The sequence below is a fragment of the Corvus kubaryi genome, unplaced genomic scaffold (genome assembly GCF_017639235.1).
Source record: "Corvus kubaryi isolate FWS band 111438036 unplaced genomic scaffold, C.kubaryi_AGA036_p1.0 74, whole genome shotgun sequence".
Classification (NCBI taxonomy): domain Eukaryota; kingdom Metazoa; phylum Chordata; class Aves; order Passeriformes; family Corvidae; genus Corvus; species Corvus kubaryi.
In genome coordinates, this window is record NW_024582061.1 from 8,492,831 (window position 1) to 8,509,024 (window position 16,194).

A 16,194-nucleotide genomic window follows, 5' to 3' on the forward strand; every position below is an offset into this window, starting at 1 on the left:
TAGCTAATTTAGGCATTTCTTCATTACACTGGTTTAGTAAGACCTGAAGCTGAGAGGGGTTGGATAGATTGCTTAAAACCACACAGCAAAATGAAAGCAAGAGGATTAGAAATCAGTAGTGAGTTAAATATTGGAAATTGTTATTGCCTGAGGCTGGGGGAAGGAGTAAACCCAAACCATTGAAATTTCATATCATAGAATCATAAAATGATAGAATCATACAATGATTTGAGTGGGAAGGGATCTTTAAAAATCTTCTGTTTCCAACCCACTGTCATGGGCAGGGACTCCTTCCACTAGACCATGCTGCTCCAAGCCCCTGACCTTGAACTCTCCCAGGGATGGGACATCTACCACCTCTCTGGGCAACCCATTCCAGTGTCTTGCCACTCTCACTGTAAAGAATTTCTTCCTAATATCTAATCTAAATCTACTTTGTCTTGACACCTCACAGGGCGTATTCAGTACAGTCCTCTGCCTTTTGAGCTAGTGGGAAATTGTCATTGTAAGTTTGCCATCTTCGTTAAACTAGAAGAGATGGGCAGTATTCCAAATATGTACAAATTTATATTTACCTTAGAGGAGTGGGGAGAAGCAAGAATATTAAGTTCCTTTTCAAACTTTCCAGGAAATCATACTGTAGTTTATCTTTCTTGGATAGGCTTTTCTGTGAGGCTCTTCTGTCCGTATTCTACTTGCGTGTTTCATTAGCGCTTTTCTGATTTGATTTCCTCTTACTATTTCAGTCCTGGTTGTCCCCTTTGGATAACTCATCCCACGCACATCCTTCCTGCCTGTCTTAGTCTGTCTCTGCAGACCTCACAGCTCAGGTTCCTGTTCTTCTTCTTAACCATAAATACTTATTCCTTGTTTATCCAGATCTCTGCTGTCGGCTCTTAGTCCCAATACACGTTCCCAGCTCTTCAATTTTTTTTTTCTGTAGTCTGTTCCTTTTTGTGTGGTGTTTGGCACAGGTTCTCTCTTCCTTTGACTTGGGCAGCTTCTTCCCTTTTGTGGCAAGGTATTGGAGAAGTCACTGAGAGACTGGAGGGGATGACTGCTTTTTCAAACATGGTCTGGTTTAATCCGATAACCTGCACTGTGTTTTACCTCCTTGTATGTGAGGATTTTGCAAGTGGACTAAAAAAACGGGTAACAAATGAACCTAGGAAGAATTGGGTTTTCTCAGTATAACAAGCAGAAGGGATCTGAAGAGGCACATGGCTTAGATTTGTGTGGCAAGAAAATCCTTTGTCACAAACTCAGTGTTATTAAAACCATACTGGGGAAAGCCAAACCTCTTAATATAAATGTCTGAATATTTTATAATTCTCTACCAAGAATTTACTTGCTCCTTCATATTTGTAATACTGGTGGAGGCCCCTCAGGAAAATGGCATTCTTATGACATATTCAGTAGTGAGGATCCTTTATTTGTTACATTAAACATTTACAGTCCAATGTCTAATCTCCCCAGTCCCCTGAGGTATGTCAGAATCAGAACGAGTTTTCCTGGCATTCGCATCTACTGTAATGATTTGTCTTGAGGCTGCTTTGTTTGGGATTTGAGTGGGTTAGTCATGGTATTAAGATCACAAATTGAATCCTTTCATAACAATAAACAGGGGAGTTAATTGAATTTTATAATATATATATTTGGACTTCCTTCATTTGTGTCCTCAAAACTATTATAGAGTTCACTAGCTCTAGGTATTTAGCATGATGGGCACTTAATAGGTGGAAGATTTGTTTGTTGCTTATAAATTCCATAGCTAATTTCATGAGGATGTAGGAAATCACTCCTAATCTTGCAGTTAATTAGAACACCACTCAAGCCATACTGCTGCATCTACCCAACCCTCCTCCTGCTGATACTTGGTTTTGGTTAGTGTTGCTAGGAACAAAAACCTTTCTGCAGTACTGGTTCAGATTATGAAGCAATTGTCTGCCTGTCTCATTTCCCAGGGTTCTTGCACTGCTGCTCATCGCAGCTGCCTGGACAAAGTCCTTTATAATCATTCAGGGAGCACAAAGGAACTGGGAGCTGGATGCAAGTGGCCAGAAGAGCAGGCGCCTCAGGAGAAAAATATCTGGCACTTGAATGCTGTGGCTTGGCTCATGATCTGAGACTATTTCTTATTTTTGGCATATTCACATGTGTGGGTTTATCCATGTGTTCACAGGAGTGGACAGTGTGTGGGTACATGGAAAGTCGCTTTGTAGTGCCCATGCTCTTAATGTAAATATTTGCCCTCCCACCTCTCACCTGGCATATCCAGTAATCCTGAGCCCCTCAGCACAGCTCTGTGCTGTCCACATCCTCATCCACATAGCAAATGCAGAGGCTCCTTTAGTCCTGGATGAAAGTGTCCACAATGTTTACTGACTGCTACGACGTTGGCTTGGTCTTTAACTGATTTATCATAAATTAACTAATTTTGCCTCTATTGCATGGTATTGCACTATTTGTAGAATGAACAGCAACCCCATAGTTTTTATCCCATTATCAATCACTAAGCATTTGCTTTTGTTTTAGAACAGAAACTATTGTGAAGCACTTTGCAAGTCTTGACTGTGCGGTGCATTTTGATTGCTTATTGTGGTTAATGATAAAAATGAGGGCTCTCAACATTTTCCTAGCTGAAAGCCAAATGCATCTTGCAAAAGGAACCAACCAAGCCACAAACAAACAAACAACAACAACAAAAATTGGAAAACAACATTTTAGCATATACTGTAGTGTTATCCAAGTAATGACTTCAAAGCTTTTTCAAAGGGCATGAACTATGTGGAATGGAACCACTTGAGACCCATCTCACACATAATCCCTTAGCTAGCCATTGACCCCAAAAACCATAGATCATTCTAATTCACAATTTCCAAACAGTTAAGGCAGCACCATTTTTTTAAGAGCAAAGTCACACAGCCCAGAGTTTCAGAACTGTTTTTTGACCACTATGAACCTGTATGACATAATTTAATTAAAGCTGTGAATCACTACTTCTTCAATCATTAGATGAGACCCATAAAGTATCACCACAAAGATATCTATTGCATGCTAGTTTTTTCTTTTTAGACATTTTGGTGGATTTCCCTAGAATAACAAATGTTTTAAGGTCCTTCTCCTTTGGGCTGTCAGGGATGGTGATAGTTAAGGATTCCAATTCTGTTGTCTGTGTTGTCTTGTCAGCTCAAAGCTTTAGTCCCCATTAAGGATACAGAAGAGAGACAAAATCTGTGACAATAGTCTGTGAGCCTGTGCTGTAACTCCCTAGTGCTCTGTAGCTATTGGAGATGTAGCCGTGTCTGCTGCAATTCAGTTTTTAGTGCTATAAATGAACTTAGCAAACACTTTTTTCAGAAAGGGCTGCAAAGGGATCTGCTCAATTGAAACTAGATAGCCGTTAAGAACTCTCTGCAAAGAGCTTAAGGGGCTCCTGCCAAAGCAGGTTAAGCAATAATAAATGCTAAGCAAAGAGAATCAGTCTGTAACCCAGAGCACTAGAGCACATGAAGGAAACCCTTTTTGTGACCCTCCTTCCACTCGTTTGTCTCTCAGTCTCTGTTCTGTAATGAAAGAATCTGGGAGGTCTCCATAAGACCTGTTTCCACCTTGCCCTTCTGAAAATGTGCAGGGGGATTGTCATCACTTTTGGATGTCAGTGTTATTTCAGGAGATGTGTGAGCTCTTCCTTCCTGCCTATTCCCTCTTTATGTTATTGTTTCTTGCTCCAGCACTTTTTCCCCTGCTTCCTGTTTTCCTGGGTCCACAGCTCTTCTGCTGTTCAATTTGCTTTCCAAACACAGTTCTGGCAGCATTGCTGAGCGCTGTGCTGGCCTCTGAGGTCCACAGCGACCTTGACTGCAGTAGGTGCTCCCCAGGTCTTCTCCCTGGAAGCTGCTGAGCTCCTCTTTGTGCTTCAAGTCCCGGTGGTCCAGAAAAACAGAGCTCTGTTCCCCAACATCTTTTAGCACTGTCCTGTTCTCTTGTCAGAATGAAGAGCTTGTCAGTATTTAAATATCTCTCCCTCTTAGCCAACTTCTTTTCAGCAGCAGGAAGGGTTGCAGTACAGGTGTTTTTTCTGTTTATCTCAGAAACCTTGGTGATTTTATGTTGCTGTTCATTATCCAATTATCAAAATTGTTTATGAATTGATATTTTGTTCTCCTTCTGGAATATTTCATGTGAGGATTTAAATATCTTTCCCACTGCTCCCATAAATCTTTTGGCCATTCTTTGATTAAAGACCCTTCAGGGAGAAAAAAAGAACTTAATTCAGTGATTCAGTTTTATAAAATCCGGTACTCAAGAGTTTTCACTTGTTTTCTTTTTATTTAATGAGGTCTTAGTAGGTAGCTCTCTTGGTGCTTTTCTTGTGGAGTAATTTTTTTCCCTTTTATTAAGGATTCTTCATTATTTATTTTTCTTTTTGTGAATTTGTTTTGCACTCTTTTTGGCAGCAAGAACAGAATGACTGTAGAAACCTCAATCTCCCATTATTAAAAATTTTGCCCTAACCTGGAGGGAATTTTTTTCTGTATTTTCACAAGTTATCTCTTTTTTCTGTCTGACTAAATATGGAGATGTGTCAATTCTCTGTGTAGATGGAATAATGCCTGTTTTTATTTTAGAGCAGCCTTACATCCAAATAACCTGCTGTTGGATAGTTTTCCCTGAAATCAGGCTGTGACTATCATTGCTCTAAATCTGTAGAATTTGAGTTCTGAGAATGAAATATCACTCTTATTTCAATGTATAAGGGTGCCCCCCCAAACTCTTGTTCTGGGCTATGTTCCTTTGTTTTGCAGATAATATTTGATGTTCAGATCTGAAAATGAAGTACATAATTTAACTGAATATGTTTTAGCTTCTTTCATGAAACCATGAAAGCCAGTTGAAAATGAAATATTTGATAATTATAAGTGGGTGAAACTAATGATGGATAATATGCTCCTGCTTTTAAATAACTGTTAAGATTTAGATAATAGCAAACTTTCATGAGGTTATTAAAAAACAAAATTGGAGCCCATCACAAGTCTGTTACAGTCCAAGAGACTTCAGTTAAAGAGGTTTTTCTTTGTTTTTGATTTTTTTCAGCCATTCCCCTAGGAATCATAGTTGTACGAGGAGACTGTGACTTGGAGACTTGTCGTATGTACATTGACCGTCTACAAGAGGTGAGGCTTTTGTGAATTCAGATATAATTTACTAATCTATTTTATGCTTCTTTCAGTTCTGAGTCTAATAATTGCTACAACCATGTATCAAGAGTATTGCAATTTGCCTACCATTGAAACCAAATTTCTAGAATTAAGATATGGTAATAAAAAAGTACTGAAAAATGTTCCCTAAATAGAAAATTAAAAATCATACTGATTCCTTTTAAATGAAAACTGAATTGAAGTGGGTGGGTGTGTTTACTTCTGCTTGATTCACAATGGAATACTAGGACTTTCCATATCCCTTATTGAAATTACATAAATTATGGATTAGAAAGTGTGTTATGCAAGTATAAACATTGTGGTATTTGAGTGGGTCTAATTATGCAAATGTCATTCTTTAATACTGTCATGGAGCAATCTGGGACACCACTAAACACAGCAAATATCAACTAGATATTTTCAAAGACACAGAAATGGGTGTTCATGCAGCTAACAATAGTGTTGCTCTTATTCTCGAATACCTTGCCTCATGAGAGTTCATTCTACAATACAGTCTGGGAAATGCAGACTCCAAGTGGTTCATTGCCCAAATCTTTTAAGTGTGAATGCCTTTAGTGATAAAACTAATGGTTTTCATTAATGTATTGTCTCTGATTTTTTTAATCTCTTAGTGATAGCTTTCAAGAACATTTACAAGCCTGAGGACATTGCACTTACAAGCAATTTATACATTTACATTTATAACAATTTATAAATTGTTGGTCTAGTTTATGTACGAACTAGGAATCTCATCCCTTCAATTGAACTCTTTGGGAGCCGTTGACTTCCCATAGATTTTGGAACTCTGCACTTGCAGTCTGAATATGAGCATCTCACCTCAGGCTTTCACTTCTTTCCATTTCAGCCAGAATTCCCTTCATCAAATGCATTTCTGGACATTCAGACCTTGGGTGTGACTAGTGTTATCAAACATAAAACTATATTGTAAGGTGGTGCGTATTTGACGTATCCAGTACAGAATATTACAGTGAAATAATCATGATGATGATCTCATCAGATTAGAAATGTGATTTCACACAGAGTTCAGGCAGTTTTAGGTGTAACCCTGAAGGGTTATACCTAAACTATATCACAGCTAGATGTTCTGGTTGAATTACCCATAGTGGATGTGGAGGAACCGTGTTTCTCCAACCTTTTGCAGAGTTTGTACTACTTTTTTGTGTGTGTGCTTGATTTGGCTCAGTCCCATTTGCTGGGAATAGAGACGCCAAGGTTTACTGGGCTCTGTCAACTTGCATGCTCCCAAAGAGCAATGGCCTGCAGGCTAGGCTCTTTGGTAGACTATGTCATGAGCTATAATTATTTGACAAAATCTCTATTAAAATAAATTAGATTCCCGAACCCTGTTGAATGTCAGGATCATTCTGATATGACCTTCTTGGAGTGAGGTTGTCTTCAAATAGAGAGAACTGTCAGTGGTTTTCTTTAGTGCATTAATCACTCAGAAATATTTGTAAAAATGTCTTCCAGATTTTTGACATATTTTCATTAATTTTTGTTGCTGATGTTGTAAGTTTAGATAGTTCTCTTGGAAAAAATTGAGTTTGTAACATGGTAAATATACATTAGTGTTATCTCTATATTTATTTAAACTATTTTTTGGACCAAATGCATACAAATCTTAACTTCAAGTGTACTTTCCTTGACTTTTCTGTGGTGTTTGTTTCATATGCTTAAAACCAGTGAAAAATACTTGCAAAATGATTTGTGTTTGCCCAACCGCTTCAGATAGTAGAACTGCAAACAGCTCTTGTCGTTGCTTTAATCTTTTTCATCACTGCTGTGTTTTTCATCCTCCTGCTAGGACCTACAGTCAGTAACTTCTACTACACAGAGAGTTCATTACCAGGTAAGATAAGCTTTCCTTTTAGTATCAGAACGAATAGAGGCTTTAAAATGGGAACGGTGTTCTTTGCATTCGAATCCATATGTTCTTGGGTGAAAGACCCATATGTTAGATGAGTTTCTGATTATCTGATTATCTTATTTACCCTTAAATATTGGAAGCTCGTTCTGCTTTCTCTTGGACAGGCCTTATGGAATCACCTTTAAAACTAGCACAGCATGATGATGTGAGTGATATTGCAATAGCAGTATTTTGCACACTGAAGTGAATGTGAAAATGTGTCCTGTAGGACAAATGACAAAAGTAAAATTGTTTCTCTGTTTGAGAAACTGAACAATAACATGTTGTATAGCATACCTGTTGTAATAAAATCTATCACTGAGAAAAAAAAAAAAAAGGTGTTTTAGCAGGCCCAACCTCTTAATAATTCTGTACAGGACAGACATCTACCTTTACTTTAACATAATATTCAGGGTAATATTTTAATGCATCCTAAGCACATTTGTGTTTTCTGCATGAGATAAATAGGTTTTAGTTTAGGTGGATAGTTCTTAAAATTGGTCTCTTTGTGTTTTACAACTTTATTCTACAGTTTATGTAATACAGAACTTGCCTTTTCAGTTGGAAGTATGATTCAAGAGCACTATTTCTCTCATTAAAGTAATTCATTGTAGAGCATGTAAATTGGAAGTAAACTAACTGAGACTAACTCTACTGACTCCTGAATTATTTGATATTAGCACAGAGACTTGCCACAAATCATGGTCAGTTGACATAGTGCTTAGGATCACAGGACAGGTTTGCATGGTGTTGATAGCATTTTCCTAGAAATAACAATGCAAGTCTTGTTGGATCAGCAGGAATGAGTTCACTGAGAAAGCACACAGGGATCCAGCTGACAGGAATGAATTGTGGTGAAATTGTAGATAATTTCTTTGGGGTTAATGATGACTTGGGTGATACAGAATTCCAGTTTCACGAGAATGCCAGTAGGTGCACTGACTGCAGACACTGTAAGAAAATGCAATTTGGCATGTTTTCCTGGAGTTGCCTTCTCTATATCAGTTCATGGTTCGTTTCTTTGTTTCCCTATCCAATGCTAACTTCATTTTCTTGACATTTCCATCAATCATTGCCCTGGAACTGAGTTTTAGAGAAGTGTTAGTGTCTAGCAAATTGACTAATGAACCAGCATGTATGATTCTGTTCCACTCATTATAAATTAACCTAAGTGGCTGCTGACTGTTCCATGTGTAGGAAACTGCCTGAGGTAAAATGAAGAACTAAATCTGCATATATGGGGAGAGCTACAAGAGAGTATGAAATGTCAGAAATCAGCTCCATACTTGGCCCTAACCTCTGCAGTTACAGCAGTATATAAATTAGTTTCCTACCCATCTTTTGTAGTGCACAGTAGTATGAAATCCCTAACATACCATTCATTTTTTATGATGCTGCATTTTAAATTCACCTCTCTCTGTGTTTTGTCTTCAATACTTGTTTGTCTAGGAATCTTCATTGTTTGTTTTTTTTTCTCAGTGGGTCATTTCTGCAAATTGTCCTCTTAGGTTAATTTGAGGTTTGCTCTGTATTTGTTGGTATCCCTCTACATATTACAGAAATGGGAAAAAGCAGGGGATAAAGAGCATGAGTAGGGTGCTTGAGTTGATGGAACTGTCTTCATACTTCACTAATAAGGTGTCATGGGTACTTTTAAGTCTCATAAATGCAGTTCTCTTGTGTGATTCCTCTGCAGTTCAAAACATAGGCAGTCAGCAGAAATATTAACAAACCCAGGTGCAAATGAGAAAAAATATACCAGAGTTCTTTCTCATTCTGTTTTGTTTCTCCAGTAAGTTTAATGCTCACAAAATATCATTCTCATGGGCCTGAGAATTTGCAAGCTAGTTCTGTAGCTGAACTGTAATGAAGTCTTGGAGGGAGTGTGTTGCAATATGCAATGTGTGACTTGAGCTGATATTTACCAGCAGTATTCCTATCTTCATTTTTTACATTTTGTACTCCATGAATTTTACTAATTTCTCCTGTTTTTATAAACTCAATTTTAGTACACACTGTTGGATGTTTTCTTGCTTTTGTCCTTTGTGTTGCAGTCCCTTCCTTTCCACACAGAGTGGACTAAGTATTGAGATACATAAAGCTTTGTGTGTGTAGATACATCGATGTCAGCAAGCCTAGTAGAGTTCAAAGATCCTTGATTCTTCCACAAACACTCCAGTGGCAATACAATGTAACCTAAAAATCCCACAAGTCCGTTAGCCCGTATTAGACAAAGTTGTATTTTAAATCTGAGTCTGTGAAATCACTGAGATGTGTTATTTGCTCCTCATGCACAGTTACAGTTCACTTTATGGGATATTTTGCTCTCATTCTATCTCTGTAATGCACAGAGGCTGGAGACCATGAGCTGTATATGAGAACAAGGTTTATGGGATCAAGTGAAATCCTCCCTGTTGCTTCTACTCTTTCTTTTCTTGCCACGTGACTTGGTACACCGCTCTGTAGTCTTTTGCCTGAAAGAGGAGTAAAGTTAAATCTTGAGGCAACGTGTACCTGAATTTACATTTACAGATGTGCTGACTGTACTGCTTAAGATGTGAATAAGGATAGGATCTGTGTCTATACAAACTGTGTGTGCCAAATATCCATGCTACTGTGTTTTGCCCTGTGCAAATATATTTGTGTTTAAATGTTATATGCAGCAGATTTTGGAAGTTGTCTGGCCATTCACTGGCAGCATGGAGCAGAACCATGATCACACTGTGCTCTCTTAGATCTCTTTTGATCCCTTTTACCTCTCCAGTAAGAGATAAAACACATGAGGTTCACTGTTTGAGTCCTTAATGAGTCCGGGTCAGGAAGAAGATCTTAATTCCTCCCCAGTCATTTCATTTGGTTCCTGGGTTATACAGAGTTTGCACATTATGCAATGTCAGTAGAGCAAAATGAAAAAATCAAAGTCTAGAAAATAGTCCTTTTTAGAGAAGAAACAGCTTGTTGGGGTTTTTTTATAATGTAATTTCCCTGCCCTATCCAGGACCAGGAAAGCTCTTTCCCCAGAGTACTTTCTGTTCAGAGGCTCTCTCCTAGATGGTGCTTCCTAGACGGTAAGTTCGTCTCCCTTCTCTTTTGCCTGGCATGCTGCTTGCTTCTGGTGTGCTTATGGAGGGTAGATCTGAGTGTATTACTAGAGAAGGGTAATTGCTCCTTCTTGTTACCCTGAGCAGGTAAAAAAGGAGCTGAGTGTCCCCCTTTCCCTTCTCAAAAAATGAAACAGGCCCTTCATCTAGCAATCAAAATATCTGCTGTAGCTTTTTCACCCCAAAGAGAGGTGATCCCCTGAGGGAGGTTGGAAGTTTGGTTTATCAGTGTCTCTGCTGTGGTGAGCAGACTTTATCGCGTGCACTGCCTGTGCTCAGAGTGCAGCCAGTTGTGGCAATTCACTGCTGCTGGTAAGGCTGAGTTCTTCACCCTGGTTTCTCTGCAAGTGCTGTATTCTTTAGGCACTACAGTGTTTAGGTGACAGAAAGGTACCTCCCTTTCCTTGTAATGCTGCACTTGTATTTGACCCAGACTTTGTCAAAGCAGATGACTTATCAGGCTCCAGAGCACAGGAATTAGCAGCTGAAATGGATGGCATCTGCTTTTACAAAAGCTTCAGCATGGAGAGACTTAAATTTTTAATGCTCTAAACAAAAAACAAATTCTCCTTGGCAATTTCTAATCACCCTTCCTTGTCTTTCATGAGGGACATTGATAAAAGACATAGTGAGAATCTGTTTGGTTTTTGGAGAAAGCTGGATGGGTAGATGTGTTCAGTTTTGTCTTCAGTATTTGATATTCCTGTGCAGTGCCAAAACCTACAATGCTCCATCACTGTGCCCTTGTGTCAAAACTGCAGAGTGAATGAACCTGATTTCACTTACCCAAATAAATGCAAAGCGGATACAAAAAAAAAAATCACATCTGATGAAGCACATTGTAGATGATAAATACTTTTGGGGTTAGTAATATGAATTATTTTGCAGTGACAAGATTCATAATACATGCTTTATTTAGTGAATCCCCCTATTTTCATGTGTTTTTCATGAGTAGCATAAATTTCCCTTGAACATATTGCTAATTCAGAGTCAATATCTGTGGCCATGCATTTGATTTATAAAGAGCTCCCAAGCATATTATTGTTCTTCAGATTCAGAATTTGAATTAATCCCATTAGACCCATCAAATTCAGTATATGCTTGCTATACTCTCATCAGAACAAAGTAGCTTTTTCTGTCACATATTTTAATGTAATCAATTCTTCTTATAAGACTGAAATCCATTTTATACATTTTTAAAATATTTATTTCAAGTTAATATTTTCAGTGACTGCTGTTTCATTAAGCCTTATCTTTAAATGCAGCATTTAATGGGATAGGAATATCACAGAATCATAGGAGATTAAGGGTTAGAAGGGACCTTAAAGATCATCTAGTCCAAACTCCCCCTGCCATGGGCAGGGCCACCTCTCACTAGACCAGGCTGCTCAAGGCCTTACCCAACCTGACCTTGAACACTGCCAGGGTTGGGGCATTCACAACTTCCCTGGACAACCTGTTCAGCTATCTCACCACTCTCACAATAAAGAATTTCTTCCTAATATTTAGCCTAAATTTCCCCTTTTTTCAGTATGTACCCATTACTCCTTGTCCCGTCACCATGGTTCCTGATGAAGAGTCCCTCTTCAGCCTCCCTGTAGGCCTCTTCAGATGCTGGAAGGTTGCTTTGAGTTTTCCATGCAACCTTATCTTCTCCAGGCTGAGCAGCCCCAACTTTCTCAGACTATCTTTGTCAGGGAGGTGCTCCAGTCCTCTTATCAGCTTCAGGGCCCTCCTCTGGACTTGCTTCAACAATTCCAGGTCGTTCTCGTGTTGGGGGCAGCAGAACTGTACACAGCAGTCCAGGTGGGGTCTCACAAGAGCAGAGGGGGAGAATCCCTTCCCTTGACCTGGTGGCCACATTCCTTTTTACTGCAGCCCAGGACATGGTTGGCTTTCTGGGCTAAAAGCACACCCAGCAGGTTCTGCTGAGTTTTTCACCAGCCATCACCCCCAAGTCCTTCTCTGTAGGGCTGCTCTCAGTCACTTCTCCACCCAGCCTGTACGTGTGCCTGGTATTGCCACGGCTCCTGTGAGGACCTTGCACTTTGCTTTGTTGAACTCCACGAGGGTTGCACTGGCCCACCTCTCAAGCGTGCCAAGGTGCCCCTGGCTGGTATCCCTTTGCTTCTGCATGTTGACTGCACCACCCAGGCTGGTGTGAGCAGGGAACTCACCAAGGGCACACTTGATCCCACTGTCCCTGTCGCTGACCAAGATGTTGGTCACAGCACTGACCGAAGGGACACCACTCATATGGACATAAGGAATCTGCTTATGTTCTTGTGGAGCCACTGTGACTTCCCTGACACAGAGCTTGTGTTATGAGCTACTGATGTCAGTGCAGCCCATCTTGTCCATGCAGTTTTGCTCAGACTGTTTTCTGCTGTTGTTTCTCTGTGTTGCAGCAACTTCTGCTGATCGTTTTTACCGCATTGACAGATCTCAGGTAAATCCTTATTTGGTTTTTGTTTCTACAGATTTTTTTTTTTTAAAGCTATGTTATATGCAGCTTAAAATGAATTATCTGCCATTCTTCCTGTGTATTGCAAAATGTTACTCATGATGTCTCATGAGAAGTAGAGAAAAAAATTCTGGGCTGTTTTTTAGTTGATCTAATTCACTTTGTTTCACTGATGGTCTGGTATCTGCTGACCATCTGCCATTCTGTTCACTACCAATCTGATGTACAGATCAGAATTTCCTTATCAAGTCTTACTAGGGGCATCTGTGTGGTACCAGTGTATTTGTATTTATCATTTCACTGATGTTTTTATGCACCAGAAGTCTTGATCCTGTGTGTGTGCACCATGAAATAGCTATGGAAGTTATGGTGTTGCTACAATTTGAGAATTATGAAAAGAGATTCATAAAATATTCCCAAGGAACCCCAAAACAATGCGTATCTCTGCTGGATTCAAACCTGTGGCATAGATCTGACAATCTGAATATATTTTCTAAAAGACACTGAAAATTTTACAAGGCTTTTGGTATTTCTGATTTGTAGCCAGAACAGGCCAATTAGTGGCTCAGCATTAAGTGCAAATTGTTGATTTCACACAGTGATTGTTTGTATCTGGTCCCCCTGAGAGCTGTGTAAACTGTTTCTGAATCACATGAACATATTACTGTATCTTAGCAAAAGCAGCTGGTGCTTTAGTTCAAGAGGAAGGAGCTGTGACTTTAGTTTAGAGTTCCCAGGTTCAGTGTCTGCATGTAGCCACCATGGGACTTCTTTGCACACAGTCAAATAAATGCTTTGATGTTGTAATCTAACATTTGGAAGGCAGGGGTGAAGAAGATGCTCTACAGATTAAACTAGGCAATGTGACTCTGTTTGGCTTATTCTGCATTTCTCTAATACTGTACTAATGGTCATCTTTAACTCCCACTCCTTCATCCTGTGTTTCTCTGGGGAAAAAATCAGTACTGTGTGTTGGTCCCAGCATACAAACAGTGGCAAATTTCCTGCCCATTTGCCGACATAGACAGGCACACTCACACTCAGTGGTTTTTTTTTTGAAAGACAATGAACCTTCATTGTCAATAATAAAAATAAAGGACTGAGAAAGACAACTGTGGTAAAGGAGATGTGAAAACAGAATGTACAAGTGGTGGAGATCTGGAAGAGTACCCCCAAACAATGAAAAGTTCTGTCAACCATCATTGAAGAAGAGACCTCAGGTGTTGGTCCTCATTTCGAATGTGAACCTCAGCTTTTTGGGTAGATGTCCAGGTGTCATCAGAATGGTATACTCGTTGAGTAACAGCCTTTAAAGTGTTGCTGTGAGTGTGCAGCTTGGTCATTGGGAATCTTGTTTGGCTTGAAATCAATGACATATTAATAGGTGACTTCTGTGGCATTGATTTAAATATGTGTGTGTGTATGAGTACACATTCAAATAAAAACACAGAGTCCCTTGAATATTCTTCAGAGACCCTGATGTGCACTCAGCTCACTCTAGGGCAGCTGGGTACTCTGAGAGACCAGTGATGCTGCAGGTTCATTATTTGTTGCTTCTGTCACTCCAACAGGAACATTTGCACTTTGTGACGGAAATTTCGCAGGACGAGATTTTTATTCTGGATCCAGAGATGGTAATGTCTCAGCAGGTGGGGACACCACCAGGAATGCCTGATCTGGTAGTGGAGCAGGCATCTGGGTGAGTGCTGCTGGCATCTGATTTTCAGCAGTTGTATTAGAGATGGGCATCTCTTTCCGGTCCCCTTTTCTGAAGGATTAGGAGATATGGGAGGGCAGGTATTAAGTAGGAACAAATCCAGCCGTGGTAATGACAGGCAGACAGTAGTGTAACATCTACTCTATTAAGCTTCCTGGAACACACAGCAGGAATAGTGGACTTCAGCACCTTTTAACCACCTCACACCACCTAACCCTAAATCCTGCCTTAAATCTCTAACAATTGAGTTACAAACTTCTTCTCTGAATGGTCAGATTCCACTGTGTAAGGCCCTGAAGCCCTTTGTGTCTAAGAACGATCATGAAGTGTCTCTGTTTCTTATCATCCTCTTGACGGATCAGAAATACGTCTATTCATCTTTAGGAACAGTTTTGTACTCATAGTGAATTAATTTTAACTTGCCATGGGCTGAAAAATGCTGGGACCCAATAAGCATAAGACAGCTTCAAAGTGGAGCTCACAAGGGGTGTGAATGCCTTTCTCTTCCTTCTTCTCTCCTTAGAATATCGGATCGGTGGAACCCTGCGGTTCGGAAGAGGATGCTGAGCGACAGCGGCCTTGGCAAGATTTCTCCCCACTACGAGGTACCTGACAAACAGAAGGACGCCAGCCAGACACATATGCTGCAGTAAGAGCCCTCTGCCTTTCTCTGCTTGATGATGCACTGTCACTGTCACCACAGACAGCTCCTAATGTGTTCTTTAAGCTTAATGAGTTGTCCTGACATTACAAATTGTGCTGAAATTACAAATACCTTTTGCTAATTCTCTTATGCTTCTCCCTTCTGTTCTTCTTCTTTATCCATTATTTTATGTTCTTGCCTTTGTTTCGTTCTCTGTGGCACCCTGCCCTCTTAATAAACCTAAACCCAAGTATTTGAAAGAAAATAACTTATTTTGGATGTCTGAACTTCCAGCTAAGAAAATCTTGGCAACTGGTTAGGTGAACGATCAAAACATTCACCCTCAAGGCAGCTCTGATGCAATGTGACAAAGCAGAAACCTCTAGAATGGCTGCTTATTGTCAAAGATGTGGGTAATGGTTTTCATATAATCTTGAACCCTGTAGGATGGCTGTACAGGGGTTTTCTTTCTGATTATTCCTCCATGAAAGAAATTTTTACTGCCTTAGTACTATCGACTATGTTCAGATCCATTTAAAAATATCTCTTATTCTGCTTACCTATAGAAGTGGTTCTCACCTTTTTGGCTATTTCACTTTAGATTTTCAAAACCATCCGTAGATCACTACCAAAGATTAGATGGGAAACACCTGTCAGAACTCTGTGGCTGGCTTTGAAAGTTGTTTGTGTTTTGGGGTTGTATTCTCCCCACCCCCCAAGTATATAATGTATAATTATGTTTCTAGTTCTACTGTATCAAGAACCCTATGGGTAGGTTTTAAGACCCGTATAGTATAGTACAGCATAGTAGGTTTTAAAACCCATTTTCAGCATAGAAAAATTGGGAATAGTGACAATGTGGTCCTTTTTCAGGTTTTTTTTCTGTCAGGATGTTTGTCGAGGGGGCTGCAAGGTACAGGGCAGGCAGAGCCTACATCTCCAGGGCAGGTGCAGGGTGGATGGCAGGCTGCATGGCCATGGGGCTACCAACTGGGAACTTTTCAGCTAGCTGAAAACTGCTGTCAGGGGGAGGTGTCATGGCAAGAAAGGGTGATCAAGGTAGCACTGCCAGGAGACAATCACCTGGTTTTCCCCCTGAGGGATTCTGGATCAGTTCTTGATACTTTTTGCAAAGTGAAGA

At 39.8% G+C, this 16,194-nt stretch overlaps 1 protein-coding gene across 7 annotated transcripts in view; it reads left to right on the forward strand.

The window, feature by feature from the left end:
• Positions 1-16,194, forward strand: part of DGKI (diacylglycerol kinase iota) — a 211,860-nt gene that overhangs the window by 139,855 nt on the left and 55,811 nt on the right. For all 7 annotated transcript variants that reach the window (XM_042050499.1, XM_042050492.1, XM_042050496.1 and 4 more), the window contains 6 exons: positions 5,098-5,177; positions 7,027-7,071; positions 10,127-10,196; positions 12,638-12,678; positions 14,265-14,392; positions 14,934-15,059. In XM_042050499.1, the coding sequence (XP_041906433.1) occupies positions 5,098-5,177; positions 7,027-7,071; positions 10,127-10,196; positions 12,638-12,678; positions 14,265-14,392; positions 14,934-15,059 (490 nt within the window). The remainder of the gene's footprint in view (positions 1-5,097; positions 5,178-7,026; positions 7,072-10,126; positions 10,197-12,637; positions 12,679-14,264; positions 14,393-14,933; positions 15,060-16,194) is intronic.